Genomic DNA, 20,812 nt, shown 5'->3' on the forward strand with positions numbered 1-20,812 from the left:
GTCACTCTCCCCGAGGACTTCTCCCCATATCTGCCACCAAACACGCAGCTTTAATGTGCGAGTGTTCATTTCCAGCACTGCAGACGACATAAATGAAGAAAAAGATACCCCAGGATCGAATTCAGTTCTGTCGTCGTAGAACAGTGAATATTTGTAAATCAGTATTATGCAGATGAACGCTTATCGAATTAGCATTCTATTTCTATATTACAACTCCGTGTTTACAAGCGAGTGAAGCTGAGTGTCAGTCATGGTGTTCAAAAATAAATTTGCTAATCTGGATGGAACGTGAAGAATCCGAAAAACACCACCAGTCTGCCTGACCCTAAAATGGCCGCTGCCGACCAATCACCCACGCCCCCACTAAAGGCTCCGATGCGCAGCATGCTAACAGTGCGAGCACGACTAGCCTGGAAATGGCAGACCTGTTCCCGGAAGTAGAGCTGCCCCTCCCACTTAGCTGACAGGTCTGCGACGACTCCTCCTCCCGCTCCTGCTGACTGTGTTTTGGTTCCTGGTAGCAGTAGGATGTGAGAGCGAGGGGGCGGGCAGCAGTGCTCAGCATGGCCGCCGAGATCCATCCCAAGCCGTTGACCCGTAAACCGATACTACTCAGTAAGGTGGAGGGCTCCCAGGAGCTGGTGAACATGGCTGTGACAGTTCCTAAGGAGGACGGTGTAATCAGTGTGTCAGAAGACAGGTAAGCAGCAGCAGTGCTCCTATTTACGATCAGCCAGCAGCACAGACAGCATCCCCTTCAGCGCGATACGAGCGCATCTCGGGTCACTCCAGAGACAAATGTGTCCTGCGTAGCGTCCGCCGTAGCCTCTGCAGCTTCACAACCCACCTTCAGTATGCCGGTCCTGCAACGGCCGGACTGACCTTTATAATATCCACGCACTGTCTGAAAGGCCAGTCCGGCGGAGTCGTCTCACAAAAACCCGAGAAGGCATTGTGCAGCTAGCAATGAGTTCCAGTACTAAAGATGCCCGAGCGCCGCCAGGAGTCCCTCTCCTGGTTTTCACAGACCACAAACTCACACAACGGGAGAATTCACATGCAAATTGTACAAAATATATGCGCTCTCTATACGCACGTCGACCGCTTACACTGATTTCTGCTACATATACCCTTATTATTATTTTTAAACGTTGAGAGCGATGCTTATCAAATTTGCAGTTAAATTCACCCAGACATGGAACGCGTGCTGCTAGGTTTATGTTGGCATACACTGGAAGGCTGCTTTTCACAACCTTAGAGGGGTTATGACACAGCAACGACGCTGCTGCTTCTGTTACGACGACGGTTATGTATTGGCATCCCTCACGCCCAACACTCCAGTAACAGTCCTTACCAAGCATCTGCAGTGCCAACAGGCTTGGCTTGTAAATGAAAGTGCCTTACGGTCATTGATTAGTTTATACACTGTCGTTCATTATCGTACTCCAACATCTAGTCACCGACGCTTTCTTGCATTCGCCTGCGTACAGCATCACAATAAAACAAATGCCAAAATATACAAGATAAAAGGAAAGACTAAAAGTTAAACAATGGAAAAAAGTGTCTGCCTAAATATGACTTGCATATGCTTACAAATACAATTAGACATAGCAGAGGGTGGACGTCTTGCCATAGGTATTGTGCACAGTGAATCTTTGATTTAAAGCGCCAGCATGGCTATCTTGGAAAGATGAAATAACAATACACGATGGTTATACCATTTTATGATGGTCTCCTCGATTAGAGGCTGTGGCTGAGTGGTATGCTGCGTACTGTGGATGAAAAGAGCAGCAAGTAAGCGGCCCACTAACACTGACTGGGGAACTGTGGTATGCTCTAAATACCTAAAAATAAAAAATAAATAAAAAGGATAAGAAAAAGAGATGAAAGGGGAACCTATATATTGAGAATTTGGAAAACTACAGGATGGTCCGCCAGCCCTGTCACTGAGGTGCACTCATTTTCAGGCAGATGTGCACACAATCATACAAATGCTGTTACTCACTGGGCAAGCAAGACAAATGCTGTTACTCACTGGGCAAGCAAGCGAGTAGTTAAAGTGGTCGCATCCATTGTCCCATGCTGTATGATTTAATGGATGAAACCATGGTGTAAATGGCATTCATACAGATCCACATCAGAAGACGGCTTCCTGAAAGCCTCTCTATATATGTATATATTATTATACATAAGTATTTATAATGGATTGTTTTTAATTTCAGGATCTTTGCTAACAACTCAGCCAGTCAGAGCATCTGCAGAGATTCTATCAAGAACTATTACAGAGCAGATCTTATACTTAGGGTTTGTCAAAGGGTGTAATCAGCAGCAAAATCTTTGGTTACAAACATAGTCAGCAAGATGTCATGTAACAAATTACATAATTTTGGCTTTAACATGGGGCAGTAACAATCCAGCCCTAAATACCTAGTGGCTTCAACATGTGCATTTCATAATAAATGTGGATTGCTGTTTTGGTTGTAACTTTTCTCAATAAATGGTTCTGACCTTTGGCATCTGAAATATCTCCTCCAAGTGAACAAATCAGGCATATAGCCTTTATCACCGGATTGTCATCATAAACAACCAAGACCTAATGTATTGAGCATAATGAAGATCTTCTATCCTTAACGGTCTGACTGAGTTATCAGTTCCAAAACCTGTATCTGCTATGCTAATCTGTGAGGTTCTGTGTAACCTACAGGCTTTGGCACCGTGTACTAACAGTCCACCCTTAAAAAGACAATTGTCTATAGCAGGTACTTTTCACAATAAGTAATTCAGCTCTTCTGGCCTTGTCATCACTTTTTGTAATAAACAGAGCAAACCAGTAGAATCTGGCCACAAGTTTCCCAATGAGGTAATAAAGCCCAAGTTCTTTACCATAACCGGCTCACTGAAGTGTGCATAAGCTTGTAAACATCATGCATGCAGTTATAAAATTACACATATGTAGAAAATTACAGGTGGCCTGACCAGGATTATCACAGTGAAAAAAGTCTACCCCCATGGTTGACATAAGGTTTGAGGGTGGATGCAGAGCACTTGGCTAATACAGTAATCTGTGAAATTTAATGTAGCAAAATACTGGTGTACAACCTGAAACACAGTGTGAAAACAGTCCACCGTTAAAGGCATACTGGCTTTGACAAATACTTTTCTCAGTAAATAATACAGACCTACTGCTTGTCACAATAAACAGATCAGATGTACGGCATCAGCCATAACGTTTCCCACTTAACCAATCAGCCTACAGCCTTTATCAATGGCTTTTCACTATTAACAGCTCTGTCCTACTGCATTGAGCATTAGCTTTTCCACAAGGTAACTAAGGCATACATTCATAAAATTACAAAAGTAGTTAAAACTACACTTTGCAAAGCAAAATACTATCTCTTCTAATGGGGCCTAACAAGATTATCTGCCTAACACACCCTGTCTTATTCTCCCTCTCCGGCCCTTGACTTCTTGTCTCTCCTCATCTGATACTTAATATTACTTAACACCCATCTGTGCAGATTCATGTACACATGAACGCTTTTCTTAGTCCTCTGAATGTTACACTTCAATAATGTACACATTTCGCTGCCATCCGTACTTCTGATACATACTCTCTATGCTGACGTCTCTTTAATTTATTTGGTTACTTAAACACTAAAAATGATTTAAATCAACAAGAAATGTCAGTAACTGATATGTGTTCTCTGTACAGGAACCACTTTCTTCCTAACCTGGAGTCCTGTACACTCAAAAACGTTCAATCTGCTTTAACTATATAGATGCAGCACCTCTTATTCGCAGCACTGAAAGTAGAATGTTTTTTTTTGTTTTTATTGGAATTTTCATGCATCCTGTTACAAGGAGTACAGGTACGTCATGTAGGGGAGCACAAAACGCTCCGTAAGATCAATACTGTATGCACATCTATGTCAGTATGTGTCCTCCACACAACTGGGAAGGGAGGAAAGGGAGTTCACTCAGTGAGGATTAGCCTGTCTGAATTGCTGACAGGGGCTTCAGGCGTGCAGACCATTGAGCAAGATATTAGGGATAGTCAAGAAAGTAGTTTTTTAAAAGAAAATCATTAAAATGTGATACTTTTAGTGCAACACTTGTATGGATTAGTTGCAAAACGTTTGTGTGTTGGGGCTCTGTTTTTAACATTGACATATGTAAAATGTTGCTCCTTTCGCTATTATCTTAAAAGTCACCCTGTATCCATAAGCGTGTATATGTAATTTTGAGTAGAACATCGTCAGTTTATTTTGGGATAAAAGGCCCTGGAATTCTTCCTGCAAAATATCCACCATCCTTCACACTCTGATTAAGGATATGTCAAGGTTAATCGAAACTCTTGTTTGTTCTTTTGCTCCTTAATGTATGTAAGTAAAATAATCCACATTTTCTTCAGGTGGGCATTGGAGATTTTGACATTCTTTGTCAGAAATGTTGGCTGTACTTACTTCTATCTTGCTATTTTTCTAGAAGTAATAATTAGTTGAGTCAGAAAAGACACCCATTAAAATAACAACATCCAAAAAGTTGTATACCAGTTTAAAAAAACAAATATGTTAATATATTTTATACCTATAAAACATTACACCGTAGAGTCATATTTTCACTGTCATATGGTAAAAAGGGGCTCTTCGATTGAATTGAACTCTCTACTGACAGCATTTATCTTCTTGTCTGGGATTCCAATAATTATTGAGGATCTCTTTCTCTGAATGTGGTGATGCTGAATACATAAAACAATACAGCCCTATTATATATCTGTATACAAGGGTAACTCATTCTCAGCAGCTGTGATGCCTGACAGTGAACCTCTGGGATTGGAATACCTTCTGCTGTATGTTACTTCCAGTGACCCAGAAGGCAGATACTCTATACCTCAGGGCAACAGCTTTTGTCGCCTTCGAACAGACCCATTCAGTCCTCAACACCTTGGTCAAAGACTGAGAATTACATCTTTGGAAATGTACTGGATGGAAAGTGTGTCAAATTCACCTCTTGCATGGGCTGTAGTCCATGATCCCTACAATATTGGTACTGGCTCTAGTGGTCAGAGAAGTCATTGTAAAAGAACAGGGTGGGTGCCATGACACCTCAGTGACCCCAGACTAGATTTGCAGGTTATGGGTCCTGGACATCTTACATCTCCTTTATGAGTAGGTCATCTGCCTTCCACTAGTTCATACCTTGTTGACCATTGATGGGACAGGTTACTACACCCCTCTCTCTGCAGTTGCTCAGCTTGAATGCCTAGTTTGTGAGGAGCTATAATTAACTCACCTAGGCCACTCCTCGGAGAAGGTTGAGATTCTGGCATTTTCCAAAAAATCAACCACCCGAAATGACCAAGCCTAAGAGTGAGGTGTTGTGGCTTTCCTGCTGAGCTATGCTTAAGAGCTTTACTCCTCCGACCTGCTCGGTGAACAATGGCATACATACATAGCAGAATCAGGAGTTCAGCTGGACACCTGCAAGATGTTGGCTATGTCCCATTTGTTTCTGCAGAAACAGAGTTGGGGCTTTCTCTCCAGTGACTATTATTGTCATGAAACGCATCTTACATCTGCTTCCAATCTCTCCATATCTCTCTTCACCCCCTACTCCATATTGCCAACACATGCACATGTCTCTGGCAAAAAAAGTGTTTCAATTTAAACAGCCTAGGGTACAAGCCTTAGCTAGGGTTGCGCCTCTTGTTTGAATTTTACAGGACAGTTATGTGAACAACGCAGCAAGTACTGTGCTCAGTAGCATTTTTGGGAGCGATGCACAAATCAAGCGGTTTTAATACACCTCTTAGCGTAATTATCTGTCTGCTGGTGCTTCTATTCTACATCATTTTCATTTTTCCTTGGCAGTGCAATCCACCTAATGGTTGGAAATAAGGGTGAGTGACCCAGGCCACCGGAGTCTGAGAAGTCCGAGGAGGAGTTGTATTAATTGTGACTGTGCTATTCCTAGTTCTCATGGCATCGGCTTTCCCTTATTCCTAGCATCCACCCGTCTACCTTTTTGCGACTGGTAAAAAATAATTGCCCAAAACATTTTACCAATAGGCTGCATTGTAATAGAGTGAACTGCCAAGAAAACTCACACACATGCGTTAGAAGGCAGCATGGCAACAAACTATGTGATGCTTGCTCTGTACTAGTCATGAAAGGCAATGAGTCGAAGAGTTTTGAGATGGAACATCTGATCCAATGACATACTCACATAGTACCCACCAGTCCGGAGTAGAAAAGATCCTGCAGACTGGGTGTGGCAGTCGCCATACATTTACATTTATGCTTTTTCAATACAATTTATTCCTTAGGAACTCATTTTCCTTGACCTTTTCCACCAACCCAACCTTTGCTCCATAAACTGATTTTCATCATGGTATTCTCTTTTGCACGTCCTCTCTTGTGATTGGATAGCATGTATTGTGTCTCAAAATGTGTACACTCACTCATTTACCACTACTGTGGTCCAGGCATATTTTCAGATTTGCATTCTCCGCTTGTTCCACCAATTTGTTCAGCTCGTCTTATTTATCATCACTTTCCTCTATTTGATTAAGCCTATCCTTAGCTTATTTTAACAAATAATGGGTTTGTGGGAGGTAGAAGGTCAAGAAACTTTACTAAAGTACATGACGGTTGACTGTTAGATGGGATTACCCCAGCTAATGTAACGCCTGACACTGTGCATGGAGGGTAGACGCAGAGCTCTAGATAATACTGTTAACAGAAGAGTGATGAATGCCACAAAGACTTGTTAACAAAATTGATTATATTTACATAATGTTCATGAAAGTGTTTCAGAAAAGAATGACACTGCTTGGTCACTCTGATTATTGTGAGTGATGCTGTTGTTGCACAAGCTAGACAATTTATCCAACATCACCAAGAGAAAGCCTTAAGTTTGCGTCCTTGCTTCCTCCTGAATGTCAAAGCCTAAAGAGGAGATACTATTAATTTCAGTGAGCTAGCGGTAGTAGCTGGTTTCAGCGGACATCTGCAATACTTGTTAAATGATTGCTTAACGACCCTTAAACCTCATAAGCCCTAGATCTGACCAGACACTGTGCCATCCCACAATTGCTTACAAGAATCCCATCTGTGGCAAGCATTCTGTTAGCCATAACAGTGATGCTATCTGCTGCCAGATAAAAATGGTTGGTGATCAGAACCCCCGAATACATGCCTAAGGTGAGCCACAGCCAAATCGCCATGCACACTGAAAATTATTTAGGTAGCCTCAGTAGAATTAGAAACCGCAGTCTTTTTAGCACTGTAGTACCATTGCACCCAGATACGTGCTGTTGTAGAAGAGACAGAGAGCAATTTGCTGCATGTCCAGATTAGCACTTTCTAAAACGTGAAAGTTCTTGGTCTTAAAAAAAAAAAACCTTGCATCCACAGCAATAATTTTTAGTAACAGGTTGATTCAAATACCTTAATAGCACCCATCAATGATCTTCCATCGGCCTGCCTATCAAAAAGCTGACCTTTCCATGGTCTTCCTACTATTCCATCCCTCAACACTTCACTTCTATCTCTGTATTCAATACCGATAGGACAATAGCACTACCCCTTAGCTATGACAGTGAGACACTCACGGGTTCTTGAGATGTGTGCAAAGAGGTTGTGTTTGTGTTTCAGCTAATGTAGCAATAAAGCATGTAATATTTGAAGTACTTAATGCATGGACTTTGAATTTGGATTTCTGGGATTATAGACTGCTATTCATCGTTTACAGTTGTTGCAGAGTATCCTAAACTTCTCATCAAAAGGGCCTCATTTTCTTTTTCCTAAACGAAGTTCGACGTTGTTGTAACACATTATCCCTGTTTCTGTATTGCTAAGCATATTATAACTTATTATTTATTGATCTAACCTGGCCAGGTGAGCTCATCACCGCTTTCTGTCAGCCGTATTGTGCTCCCGACCCACATGATCGAGAAACCATGCTGTAAGGCATCACATGCTCCTGCTTATTTATTTTGTCTATTTACATATTGCAAACATTGCAACACGAGGCAACAAAATACATAGCAATAAACCTGTGGGAAAACAGCCCTTACAGACTGTAAGGACCACGTCCCTGCTCTAGCTTGTTATGTTTGTGTGTGTGTTCATGTGCCTGCCGACCAGGTTTTTGTTTGTGCAAAATTGTGTGGCGCGATGTTCCAGAAAACACCTCAAGTGTTGCCACAGCTAGTGTGCCTGGATGGAGTGTCTGCTTTGTGCCTGGGCTTATTTGGTGCGATGGGCTGCGCTTGTAGGTGGTTGATTGGCTGTGTACCTACAACGAAATTACCGAGTATGATAGGTGAGCAAATGCTGGCGTGTGAGCTGGAGTTAGGTGCTTGGCTTGTGATCTGGAGCAGTTCTGTATTACAGGTTCTGGCCTAGCAACTCCTCGGGGATGATTCAAGGAGACCAACAGAGAGGCAAAGACTAATGGCACCGTGTTGGTGATTGGTTGAGAATATAGTTAATGAAACAAATTTGATGGACTGGTGTGTGTTGTGTCCTTGGTAAGAGGATATGAACTACCTTTTAGAGAAGGCGTATGTGTAGTTTCTTCACAGTGTGTGTTGACATTATGCATGTTAGAGCATTCTTTGTGTCTCTCGGGTTATTAGTTGCTGGAGCTAGATGTAACCCTGTTTGTAGGAATAAAGTTTGACATCTTTACCTGCTGAATGTGCCAAGTCATGAATTAATGAATTTCAGGAGCGTGAGATCAGTGCACACGGATTTGGAACAGAGTGGAACAACCCTGAACCAACAATGTACCCTAACTTGGGTGGTAAAATCCTTGCGTACTGTACAGTGGAATATTTTTAAGTACTATAAGCAGATGTATTAAAAAAAAAAAAAACGACATAGGAACCCTCAACAAGAGAAATTGTGAATGGCAGCAACATAAGGTAATCATACACATAGTTGCTTGCATCAGTCGGTGGAAGATGCATGCAGTTATGTCAGATTTGGGCATTAGGTGTCGGTGACTTGGGAGCCACCTGGGAAGACAAATGTTTAATGGTAATCGCCGGGTGTGATAGGCTACACCAGCAAGATATGGGAGGGAATGCCGGAGAATGAATAAAATCACAGTCACCGCGTTGTCTGGGAAAAAGTAAAGCGGCTACATCTGCATATAGATTTGCTTCTGTCTAAAAGACACATGACTTGAAAGATTACAATGTTTGCACCTTGTCCGCTTTACATGAATGTAATTTGTCACCTTCATTCATGCTTAAAAAAAAAAGGAGTACGAGGGCCTGAATCTAAGGCACCGTAATAGTACACAAACATCCATAATAGTTCCATGTAACGATGAATGCAACCCTCTTGTAGTGATTATAGGTTGGCGATTGTTTTTTTTTTTAAATAGTTTTTTTCCTCCCTGTAGTGTCTACTGGAGGGTAGCATATACCATTACTTTGTTCCGCTGGGGCTTTTTTTTTCAGTATGCCGCTTTCCTTCATGCCTCTAGGTTTAAATAATTCATCAATTCCCCCACATCACTTCTTGCAACGGAGCGCAGATGGCTAGACTGGAGTTTTCGACTCTTGAGTCTTTTCAGGGGTTGGGTTGGCACTGAGTGCTGCGTGAGTCACATGAGAGAGTCTGTGGCACAGTACGGTTTCCTTGAGGTACCTGCCATGGAAATTGTTCAGTACTTGTTAGATTGAGTATATGCTTGTAGAGACCCTCACTTCAAGTCTCATGGTGAGGGTAATGTGATTTAACTTCGTTTTTGTATTAGACATTAAATGTACAAAACGTCTAGATTATCTCAGCATATGAGAGTGGGGAAAAAGTGGAAAGTATAAAAACATAGACACAATGGAAATATTTTCTTTAGTTGCGTTTTCGTCCATAAAACCAGAGTTTCTGATTAGTTTTGAGTTGCTTTTAGCTGAGGCAGCCTAAAAATTTGCATTGGTAGCATGCCAAGTAGGTGACGGGTAAAGAGAATTGAAAACACATCTTGTGCAGCAGGTGGCGAGGGTGTACTTTGCACTTTTGCTTTATACTAGTTTTCAGACCTCGGTACTCGGTTTGTATGTGTTTTATACATTGCCATGACTAACAAAATACAGTTCGTCATGTGTAGGCACTGTACTGCTGTGAGAGCTGAGCAGTGCAATGCAAATACAGTGTGTTCCACTGAATGTGTGTTGCTTAAGGTGTATTGCGATGACGCCAATAAATTATGCCAACAAATCGACCTCCACCAGCTTCGGAACTGAAGCGGAGAGGCATAAGAAAAAAGTAGTGCGCTAACACCAAGGTATATGGCCGATCATGCAATAATCCATGTAACAGGGTCGGTCTCCAAGGTGATATAAAAACAACCTCAAGGCGGGACAAACATAAAGCATTTACCTTACAAGCCAAAGGAATATTGAAAGGCAGGCCAAGGAACTAATGAAAATGATGGTGAAAGCCCACAGAAGTAGATTACAGCATGTTGAGAGATGGCACGTGTGCGCTGCCTAGGCTCGACCTAAAAAGAGAAACAAACACAGAAAAATAAAATGTCAGAATCTCCAACACACGAGGCCCTACAGCTCCTATTTACATTAGCAATTGGGTGCAAGCTGCTAACGTGGTTCTGTAAAACCCGGTTGTCAATGACTAAGACAAGCCTTGATAAAACAAGGGCAACCTGGGAAGATTTGAGAACTTGGGCTAAAAGCTAGCAAACGCAAATAATGAATGGGCCAACCAGTGCTGTAAGATTAGCCTCCACAGACCCTGCGGTGTGGCGGGGGCTCCACCTCCATGGGGCCCCCTCAGCACAGTACCCGGGCCTGAGAGCTCCTGACTGAGTCCCTGCTGGTGTCCAAACATATACTTAGCAAGTAATACAATAAACAAGACGTGGTAGATGCCATAGGCTTGCACATCCAATTACGGTGTAAACAAATGTTCTGGGAAGAATCCTATGTTGCTGAAGAGGTTCCACGTCGTGGGTGTCAACCTGGTATGACACCCATCCACCAGGGGTGTCGGAAGGATTGCTGAGTGGAATAGTCAGTAATGATAATTATTAGTGTAGAGACCAGGACACACCAAAAAAGGTAGCCCAGTGAAGTAGATCCAAATGGAAAGTAAATGAAAATCCAAGCCCACGTAGTTGTTGAATATAGAATTTATTCTTATCCAAAAAAGTCCCATCCACAGCTACAGCCGACACGTGTTTCATCACATTGACTTTATCAAGGCTGCAAGTCAAGTGGAACAACGAAGAAGCAGAGAATGAGAAAAACAGGTCTGATGATATACAGGGATCATAGGAGAAATGATAGAAGTGAAAATAGTAAAGAAACCACAGCGAGTAATTGAGACTGCCAGACGAGAAAGATGACTGTGTCACATAATAAATAATCCATGCATAGTAAGATTTGTTGTGTGGTGTGCACCTATTCGATAAAGAGGGAGAAATTGAAAGAAGTCTGACAAGTTGTGTGTAACATAAGAAGTAGTAGTTAAACGTGTTTAAGAAGAAATACTATGCCCCTAACCACCACTTGTGAGAATAGAGAAATGCTTGAGTGAGGAGTAATGAGAAAAAGAGCAACAGGAACATACCTAATATGAGAAAGGTCGTTTAAAAGACGTGGGTGAAGTCCAGTAGTGTAAGACGATGTGCGTATTTGCAGTTCAAATGTGGAGTAGTTTTTTAAGCCATCTGGGGCCAATGACGTCTGTATTGTTGAGACAAAGATATTAAAGTGGTTGAAAACGGTGTGAGTTATACAGACATGGCCATGGTAAGCCTGGAGATATAGAGAATTGAAAATATGTTAAAAAGAAAAATGAAAACATAAATGATGTTGATATATTTTGCCATAATTATCTTCAGATTTTGTTGCTGTAGGTTCATGCATTAAGTATTAATGGGAAGCCGTCCCAACAAGGGTACTGAGTCGTGTTATATATAAACTAGAAATATAATGGTGCTGTGCCACAAGAGTAAAATCGTTAAAAAAAAAAAAGGGGGGTGTGAAGAGTCACATTATGCAAAAGGATGATGTAGTTCTGGCATGCTGCCAGTCATACCATAAGGTTATCGTATTATCTAAGCAGATGAGGTATTGGGTAGAAAGCTGGATTAAGAAACGACAAAAGTGGAGGTGGTGGGGATACTGAATCACAAAATGGGTTGTTTCCATGGAGTACATTGTTAAAATCCACGAATATGGAAGTTCCAATGATGTAATTAATTAGAAAATGAACAGGGAGCCGAAAAATATTCCCTTAGTTAAACAACTGCATGGCCGTCATGGAACTGGAAAAAAAGGGCAGTAAACAAAATATGTACTGTCTGTATGAATGGTAAACTTGAAAATAGGTTATAACAAACCTGTGTAATTATTGCATAGGCTATCGCTTGGAAACGGAGGCGGAAGAGGCGGCAAGGCATGCCAAGAAGCTTTGGCTTCTTGGCAAAGAACTGAAAGTTTCAAAAGGAGCGCTGTTCGTGTATTAAAGCTAGTGGCACATTAGTACAATAGTCAAACAGCGCTCCCCAGGTTAACAAAACAGCTCAAAACCACATAAAACGAAAGTAAAGGCCATTTTCCCAATTTAGAGTGTAAACGCGGGATTCCTAAGTCTGTGCTCACCTCGTTGATGAGTAACCCGTGCTGCAAGGCGTCCGTTCAGATCGTATCTGGCCCGCGATGCCGGCAAAGGTGATTTAAGCCTCATGGACATGAGATATAGTGATAGGACCAAGTACAGAAGACGTGAGCGAGCAGGGGGAAACATGGGTGCCATTTTATAGTGTAGTGGAGTGTCAGTAAAGAAAAGTAAAGATTGTTGAAGTTTGTAAATGAAGTAGCTACCATATAGGGAGATCAGAGAAAGCTATAGACTTTAGAACAAAAGAATCTGTTGTGAAAATTTGTGGATGAAAAAACATCCATATAGGTAAATGAAAGAAGACCAGTGGTATTCAGAACAGAGAATCCGTTGAGACATGTACTCTATGGCAATTTCAACTGGTATAGGTCAAGCATATACATATTAGGTTGAAGATGAGATAGTCACCATTGCAGCCTAATACATTATGAAATAGAAGAGAGTGTTATGGGCAAGTCAAACTATACATGCTAACATATTGATCACAAGCCATATCTGGGATGACAACGACTACAAAAATGGTAGAGTGTTTACTTATGCACGCAAATTTGATAACATTAAAATTGACAGAAATGAAGGGTCCCATTATAAATCTACTACTGATTTAACTTCTAATGCCTCTACTAGTGACACAGAGTTATCTAGTGTCTTCAGTGTCACAAATGGAGACACTGGGGACTCCTCATGACAACCAACTGGCATATCTTGCCATAAACCCCTTTTTTTATTCGAGCTAGAGAGGTACCGCAAAGGTCAGAAACAACCTCACAGACGAGAGGAGACTTATGCAAGACAACTAGGAGAGGGAAAAATAAACGCTGGGGAACAAGCAAAAGAACGGGAGGGGGTTACTACCAGGTCGACTTCCCGCAACCTAAAGTGATGCACAACAACTCTTTGATTTCTGTTTACAAAAATAGTGATATATTCATTGTTAATCTATCCAGTTTTGAATTGAATGAACAGCAAATAAAGATTCTAAGCAGAGGATTAGGCTTTGTCCCAGCATCATTGCCTGACTTTACACAATTACATGTGAACCTATACAAGTTTATTCGTAAATGCAAACTGTTCAAATTTTTTGAAGGTAAATCTACACCAATAGATCCTAACACATCTACACATACCACACATAGTGAGTTGGCCGTAAGCGACATAAAAGACATACAGACTTTACTCTCTCTATAACCCATCTCTGGACCCTCTCCGTCACTGTTAGACATTCTGACCGACCTAGAGATGGAATCAAACTTGGGTATAGATAGTGGACTCAAAATGTACACCATGCTTACCGACTGACAATGTCATAGACATCTTTTACAGACGAGTGACACAAGATTTATACCAACTTGAAGATTCATTTTGCAAAGGTCAAACACACATAGTGCACAACATCACCAAGTTGGAAAGAGAGGCATTATTCTCCCTCTCCCAGGCACAAGAGATCATCATCAAAGAAGCTGACAAAGGGGACAACATAGTCATCATGAACAAGCATGATTATATAATGGAGAAAGATCACTAACTCAATGATGTAGATGCTTATCAGAAACTGACACACAATCCCCTTAGGGAAGTCAATGATTGCATACATCAGAAACTCATCGGTTGGAGAGATAGATGTCTCATTACAGATATGGAATACCGATATCTCTTCAACTCAGCACCAACTTCTCCATGCATCTACATTCTTCCTAAAATACACAAAACGGGTGTCTTCCCACCGGGTAGACCCATCATCTCAGGAATAGGATCCCCCCAGAAGAACTGTCCGAATACATAGATATTTTCCTACAACCATTTGTCAATAATCTTCCCTCTTTCATCAGGGACACCAAAGACCTATTGTGTAAAATCAGTGATTTTGAATGGACAGAGGGACATTTTTTTAGTGACCTTAGATGTTACGTCACTATACACCAGCATCCCAAGAACTACATGCATGGTTGCCATCCAACATTTTTTAGATACACGGGATGCTACGCTTTTTGAACACTCCAATATGTTGATTGATCTCATTAAAACAGTCCTAGACAACAATGTCTTTGTATACAATGGCACTTGGTACAGACAGATACAGGGAGTAGCAATGGGAGCAACAATTTCCCCATCTTTTGCTATCCTTTACATGGGCTATTTTGAAAAAGTACATTTAAGGAAGGATTGCCCCCCTGAATTGACACAACACATCCTATACTGGGGAAGATACATAGATTACCTACTCCCTTTCTGGTCAGGCAACAGTGATCTACTTGATCGCTTTCTACAACACCTCAACACCCTCACATTTAACATCAACCTATCCGGAGAACACAGCACCACTCAAATAATTTTTCTGGATGTCACACTATACATTGAGCGAAATAGAATCTGCTCTAAACTGTACAGGAAACCTACAGCCTGCAACTCAATACTGCATGCGACTAGCTCTCATCCTGCCTCACAGGTTAATGCCACCCCTTTCGGAGAAACCACCAGAATTAGACGCAATTGCAGTGAAGACGATGTCTTCCAGAATTAATTGGAACAAATGAATTTGCGCTCCTGACAAAGAGGCTACCACCAAAAAATTCTGAATAAAGCGAATTACAAAATCAGCCACATCAAAAGAGCGGACCTCCTGACCACATCTAGAAGGAAGAAAACATACAGATAATTATCCCTTATTACTCCCTACAGTGCACTAAGTTCACAGATTTTCAAAATTCTACACAAACACTGGCCTTTCTTACTGGCTGACAATTGCCTTAAAAAGGGTCTTACAAAAAACCCTAGTATCACTTACCGCAAAGGACCCACACTACGCGATTCTTTATGTCACCATTTTTTTACCACCTACTACCACTGACAATTGGCTACCCAAACCACCTCTGGGATCGTACAAGTGCAGTCACTGCAACATTTGTTGTTTCATCAAAGACAAGTTGGTTAACTTCCAAATCAACACTAGGGTCTCTTACAAAATCAACAAGTTTATCAACTGCAATACTAGATTTGCAGTATATTTTTTAATATGCATTTGCAGCCAAATATACATTGGAAGCACCATCAGGTCATTGAAAGAGAGAATTCAAGAAAACATCAGAGCCATACGTACAAACAACATTAACTATCCCTTTGCGGTACATTACAACACCAATCATGGCCAAAGTGAAACTTTAGGGATTACCGCACACGGGATAGATGTGGCTAACACCTCACCCCGTGGTGGCAATAGAACTTTGGCTCTCAGATGCTTAGAGAGTAATTGGATCATTAAACTTAGGGCAGTGGAGGAGAGAATGAACATCGAAAAAGATTTACATGTATTCTTATTATCGGAGCATTCATTAGTGATGCCCGCATTGGATGTCAATTCTGCAATGTTCAATTTTGTTTGATATTACAGTTATGCATTTCTCCTCTACCTTTTGATTTTCTTAAAAAAAAAAAATGTATATGCATGCTATGGCTTGTGATCAATATGTTAGCATGTATAGTTAGACTTGCCCATAATACCCTCTCAGGGGTGTGGAATTTATTAAAATATCTACTTGTCCACGGGACAGGTTGCTTCTCAAATCTACTTGTCCTGTAAAAAGATCTACTTGTCCCTTTGGTGCCATATAGTGTGGCGACAAATTATGGCAGCAATCTCATTATGTAAGTGCTCTGATAATAGCCTCTCTGATTATGCCAGGGCTACTACCATAGTAGGGCTTGAATACTTGCAGTTTCAATCCCTACTGTAGCAATTTCCTTATTTTGCCACCTTTCTGCAGATCTGCATACTGGGGCTGGAGGAAGCAGTAAGAAATAGTTCCAGGGCTGGAATGCCTTTGAGTCTGAAAACCTACTAACCTGCATGTTTTAAAGATTTTTACCAGCTTCTCTTTAATATTTTCCCATAATAAGAAAGGTTGGACATTTACTCCTGACAATGGCAGAATTAGAACTTCTTCCAGGGTTGGGAAGAAAGTGGCTGGAGGGAAAATGAACTTGCAAATGCTCAATAGATTTTCACATGAGCAAATCTACACATCGTATTTACCCATGCTAAAATACAGTTCACAAATATTTTATAGGGGTACGACATATACCATGGGTGCACTTTTGTGACTTTCTTTAAGAATTTGGGGCCACATGTAGGTAGGTTCAGATTTGCGACCTGCAAATTGCGAGTCGCAAATCCGAATGTAGGATGGTGTCCCTGACACCATCTGTGATTCGCAAGGGCTTCGCAAATTCCCATCTCATGAATAATCATGAGGTGGGTCGCAATTTGCGATCCCCTCGCGAATGGCGGCCCTCACAGGGATGGTGGCCTGCTGGAGACAGCAGACCACCATGTCTGTGACTGCTTTTCAATAAAGCAGTTTTTTTTGTAATGCAGCCCGTTTTCCTTAAAGGAAAACGAGATGCATAACAAAAACGAAAAACGAAAAATGAAACGTTTTCGTTTCATTTTTTCAGAGCAGGCAGTGGTCCGCAGGACCACTGCCTGCTCTGAAAAAATGTTTACAGTGACATTCACAATGGGGAAGGGGTCCCATGGGGATCCCTTCCCTTTTGCGAAAGTGTTAGCACCCATTTGAAATGGGTGCAAACTGCGATTGGTTTGCGCCCGCGTTCACGGTCACAAAACAATCCTACATTGCACTGCGAGTCGCAATTAGGAAGGGAAAACCCCTTACTAATTGCGAGTCGCAAACCCGTTTTGCGATTCGCAAACCAGGTTACCGAATCGCAAAACTGGGTTTGTGCATCGCAATGTGCTTTTTGCACGTCGCAAAACAGCGAAAGTCGCTGTTTGCGACATGCAAAAAGCTACCTACATGTGGGTCTTGGTCCCTAATTACGTCTGGTTTTAACAAAGACATTTTGTTTTTATTAAACTTCTATTTCTCTCTCTTTCGGCTGGCTTTACTGTGAGAGATCGCATTCTGCTCTTCCACAAGAAGCATATTGCCACACAAAGTAGTTTTGTTCAGTGTCAGGAACTACAGTGGCAATCAGTGACGTAACGAAACTGGAGGGTGCCCCTTTGCAAAGAACATGGAGGAGCCCCCTCTCCAGACTCACTCAGGGCAGGTGCTGTGCTGAAGGGGCCCCCTGGAGGGCGGCTGCGGGGCCTTTGTTATGCCGCTGGTGGCAACGTGTGCTTTTAGAGTTCAAAAACTTTTTGGGGGGGTTTTGCCAGTGTTTGTTACAATGTTGAGGGCCTGGTAGCTCCCACAACAATAAAGTGTTACAAAAGCCATGTCAAAACAAGACCCGCATTGATGAAACTAAAAGACTTATAAAAATATGTCAGATCAGTTGGCTTTGTCAGTGTTTGTTTATTTTCATGCTTCCCATAATCGTGTTGAAAATGGTTACACTGATTTTCCATTAGAAATATTTTTGGGAAATACTAGCATGCATCAACACATTTTACTAAATGACACTTCATTTGCATCTAATCAGAGAGCATTCTGGGAGCATTATACTTAGCCTCATAGCCTAAACTTTTCAAACATGTGTATACACGTTTTTTTTTTTTTTGTACTGGAACCAACGTCAGTAGTGAAGTGTGACCTTAAAACATTTATTTACAGCACTCACCCTAATAATGAAGGCTTTCAAATAATGAACCATAAATACAAGTTCAAACAGCAGTATCTTTTGGAAAAACATTACCTCAACTGCAGAGAGTTCCACTCTCTGTAAACAGGCAGCCAAAGGGTTTGTGTTGCAGGGGGTTGGGCCTACTTGTCCCAAGGACAAAGTAAACATAAAAACTTGTTGCCCTTGACCCCAAACAAGATGTCCCGGGCGTCGGGCGATAGGAATTCCACATCCTTGCTCTCTTCTATTTTATAATGTATTAGGCTGCAATGGTGACTATCTCATCTTCAACCTTATATGTATATGCTTGACCTATATCAGTTGAAATTGCCATAGAGTACATGTCTCAACGGATTCTCTGTTCTGAATACCACTGGTCTTCTTTCATTTACCTATATGGATGTTTTTCACAACGGATTCTTTGTTCTAAAGTCTATAGCTTTCTCTCATCTCTCTATATGGTAGCTACTTCATTTACAAACTACAACAATCTTTACTTTTCTTTACTGACACTCCACTACACTATAAAATGGCACCCACGTTTCCCCTGCTCTCTCACGTCTTCTGTACTTGGTCCTATCTCTGTTTCTCATGTCCATGAGGCTTAAGTCACCTTTGCCGGCATCGTGGGCCAGATACGATCTGAATGGACGCCTTACAGCATGGGTTACTCATCAACGAGGTGAGCACAAACTTAGGAATCCCACGTTTACACTCTAAATTGGGAAAATGCCTTTTACTTTTGCTTCACGTGGTTTTGAGCTGTTTTGTTAACCTGGGGAGCGCTGTTTCACTATTGTACTAATGTGGCACTAGCTCTAATACACGAACAGCGCTCCTTTTGAAACTTTCGGTTCTTTGCCAAGAAGTCATAGCTTCTTGGCATGCCTTGCCGCCTCTTCTGCCTCCGTTTCCAAACGATAGCCTATGCAATAATTACACAGTTTTGCTATAACCTTTTTTCAAGTTTACCGTTCATACGTACAGCACATATTTTGTTTACTGCCGTTTTATCCAGTTCCATAACGGCCATGCAGTTGTTTAACTAAGGGAATATTTTTCGGCTCCCTGTTCATTTTCTAATTAATTACATCATTGGAACTTCCATATTTGTGGCTTTTAACAATGTTCTCCATGGAAACAACCTATTTTGTGATTCAGTATCCCCACCACCTCCACTTTTGCCGTTTCTTAATCCAGCTTGCTACCCAATACCTCGTCCGCTTAGATCATACGATAACCTTATGGTATGACTGGCAGCATATGTCAGAACTACATCATCCTTTCTCATAATGTGACTCTTCTCACCCCCCCACTTTTTTTTAACGATTTTACTCTTGTAGCACTGCACACAGCACCATTATATTTCTTGTTTATATATAACATGACTCCGTACCCTTGTTGAGATGGCTTCCCATTAATACTTAATGCATGAACCTACAGCAACAAAATCTGAAGATTATTATGGCAAAATATATCAACATCATTTATGTTTTCATTTTTCTTTTTAACATATTTTCAATTCTCTATATCTCCATGCTTACCATGGCCATATCTGTATAACTCACACTGTTTTCAACCACTTTAATATCTTCGTCTCAACAATACGGACGTCATTGGCCCCAGATGGCTTAAAAAACTACTGGTACTCCACATTTGAACTGCAAATACGCACATCGTCTTACACTACTGGACTTCACCCACGTCTTTTAAATGACCTTTCTCCTATTAGGTATGTTCCCGTTGCTCTTTTTCTCATTACTCCTCACTCAAGCATTTCTCTATTCTCACAAGTGGTAGTTAGGGGCATAGTATTTCTTCTTAAACACGTTTAACTACTACTTCTTATGTTACACACAACTTGTCAGACTTCTTTCAATTTCTCCCTCTTTATCGAATAGGTGCACACCACACAACAAATCTTACTATGCATGGATTATTTATTATGTGACACAGTCATCTTTCTCGTCTGGCAGTCTCAATTACTTGCAGTGGTTTCTTTACTATTTTCACTTCTATCATTTCTCCTATGATCCCTGTATATCATCAGACCTGTTTCTCTCATTCTTTGCTTCTTCGTTGTTCCATTTGACTTGCAGCCTCGATAAAGTCAATGTGACGAAACACGTGTCGGCTGTAGCTGTGGATGGGACTTTTTTGGAAAAGAATAAATTCTGTCTCCACCAACTACGTGGACTTGGATTTCCATTTACTTTCCACTTGGATCTACTTCACTGGACTACCTTTTTTGGTGTGTCCTGGTCTACACTAATAATGTACTTAGCAAGTGCCCCCCTCAAGTTTTGTTACACCACTATGGCCAACGTAATAGCATGCATACATAAAACATCCAGGGACATTATGTTTAAGTAAATCCAGTTTATTTACTTGAATATAACTCCCCCCAACAACAGACTAATGGGAACAGATACCTTGAAATTCCCTCAATGCAATTAATTTGACGCTGTTTTCTACTATATGGTGTGGGGATGCCTTTATGTAACGTGTTACTGGGAGGACAGAATAGCATACCTTGACAAAACAGGGTTAAACACCCATAGAAATTG

General features: G+C 41.3%; 1 protein-coding gene across 2 annotated transcripts in view; it reads left to right on the forward strand.

Annotated features, from left to right (window-relative positions):
* Positions 1 to 460: 460 nt before the first annotated feature.
* WDFY2 (WD repeat and FYVE domain containing 2) overlaps positions 461 to 20,812 on the forward strand; it is a 450,542-nt gene continuing 430,190 nt past the window's right edge. Inside the window, exon 1 of one of the 2 annotated variants that reach the window (XM_069205446.1) lies at positions 461 to 700. In XM_069205446.1, coding sequence (XP_069061547.1) covers positions 564 to 700 — 137 coding nt within the window. In that variant the 5' untranslated portion in view covers positions 461 to 563. The remainder of the gene's footprint in view (positions 701 to 20,812) is intronic. The other variant, XM_069205445.1, reaches the window with a different exon arrangement.

This window comes from Pleurodeles waltl, chromosome 8 (assembly GCF_031143425.1).
Source record: "Pleurodeles waltl isolate 20211129_DDA chromosome 8, aPleWal1.hap1.20221129, whole genome shotgun sequence".
NCBI lineage: Eukaryota > Metazoa > Chordata > Amphibia > Caudata > Salamandridae > Pleurodeles > Pleurodeles waltl.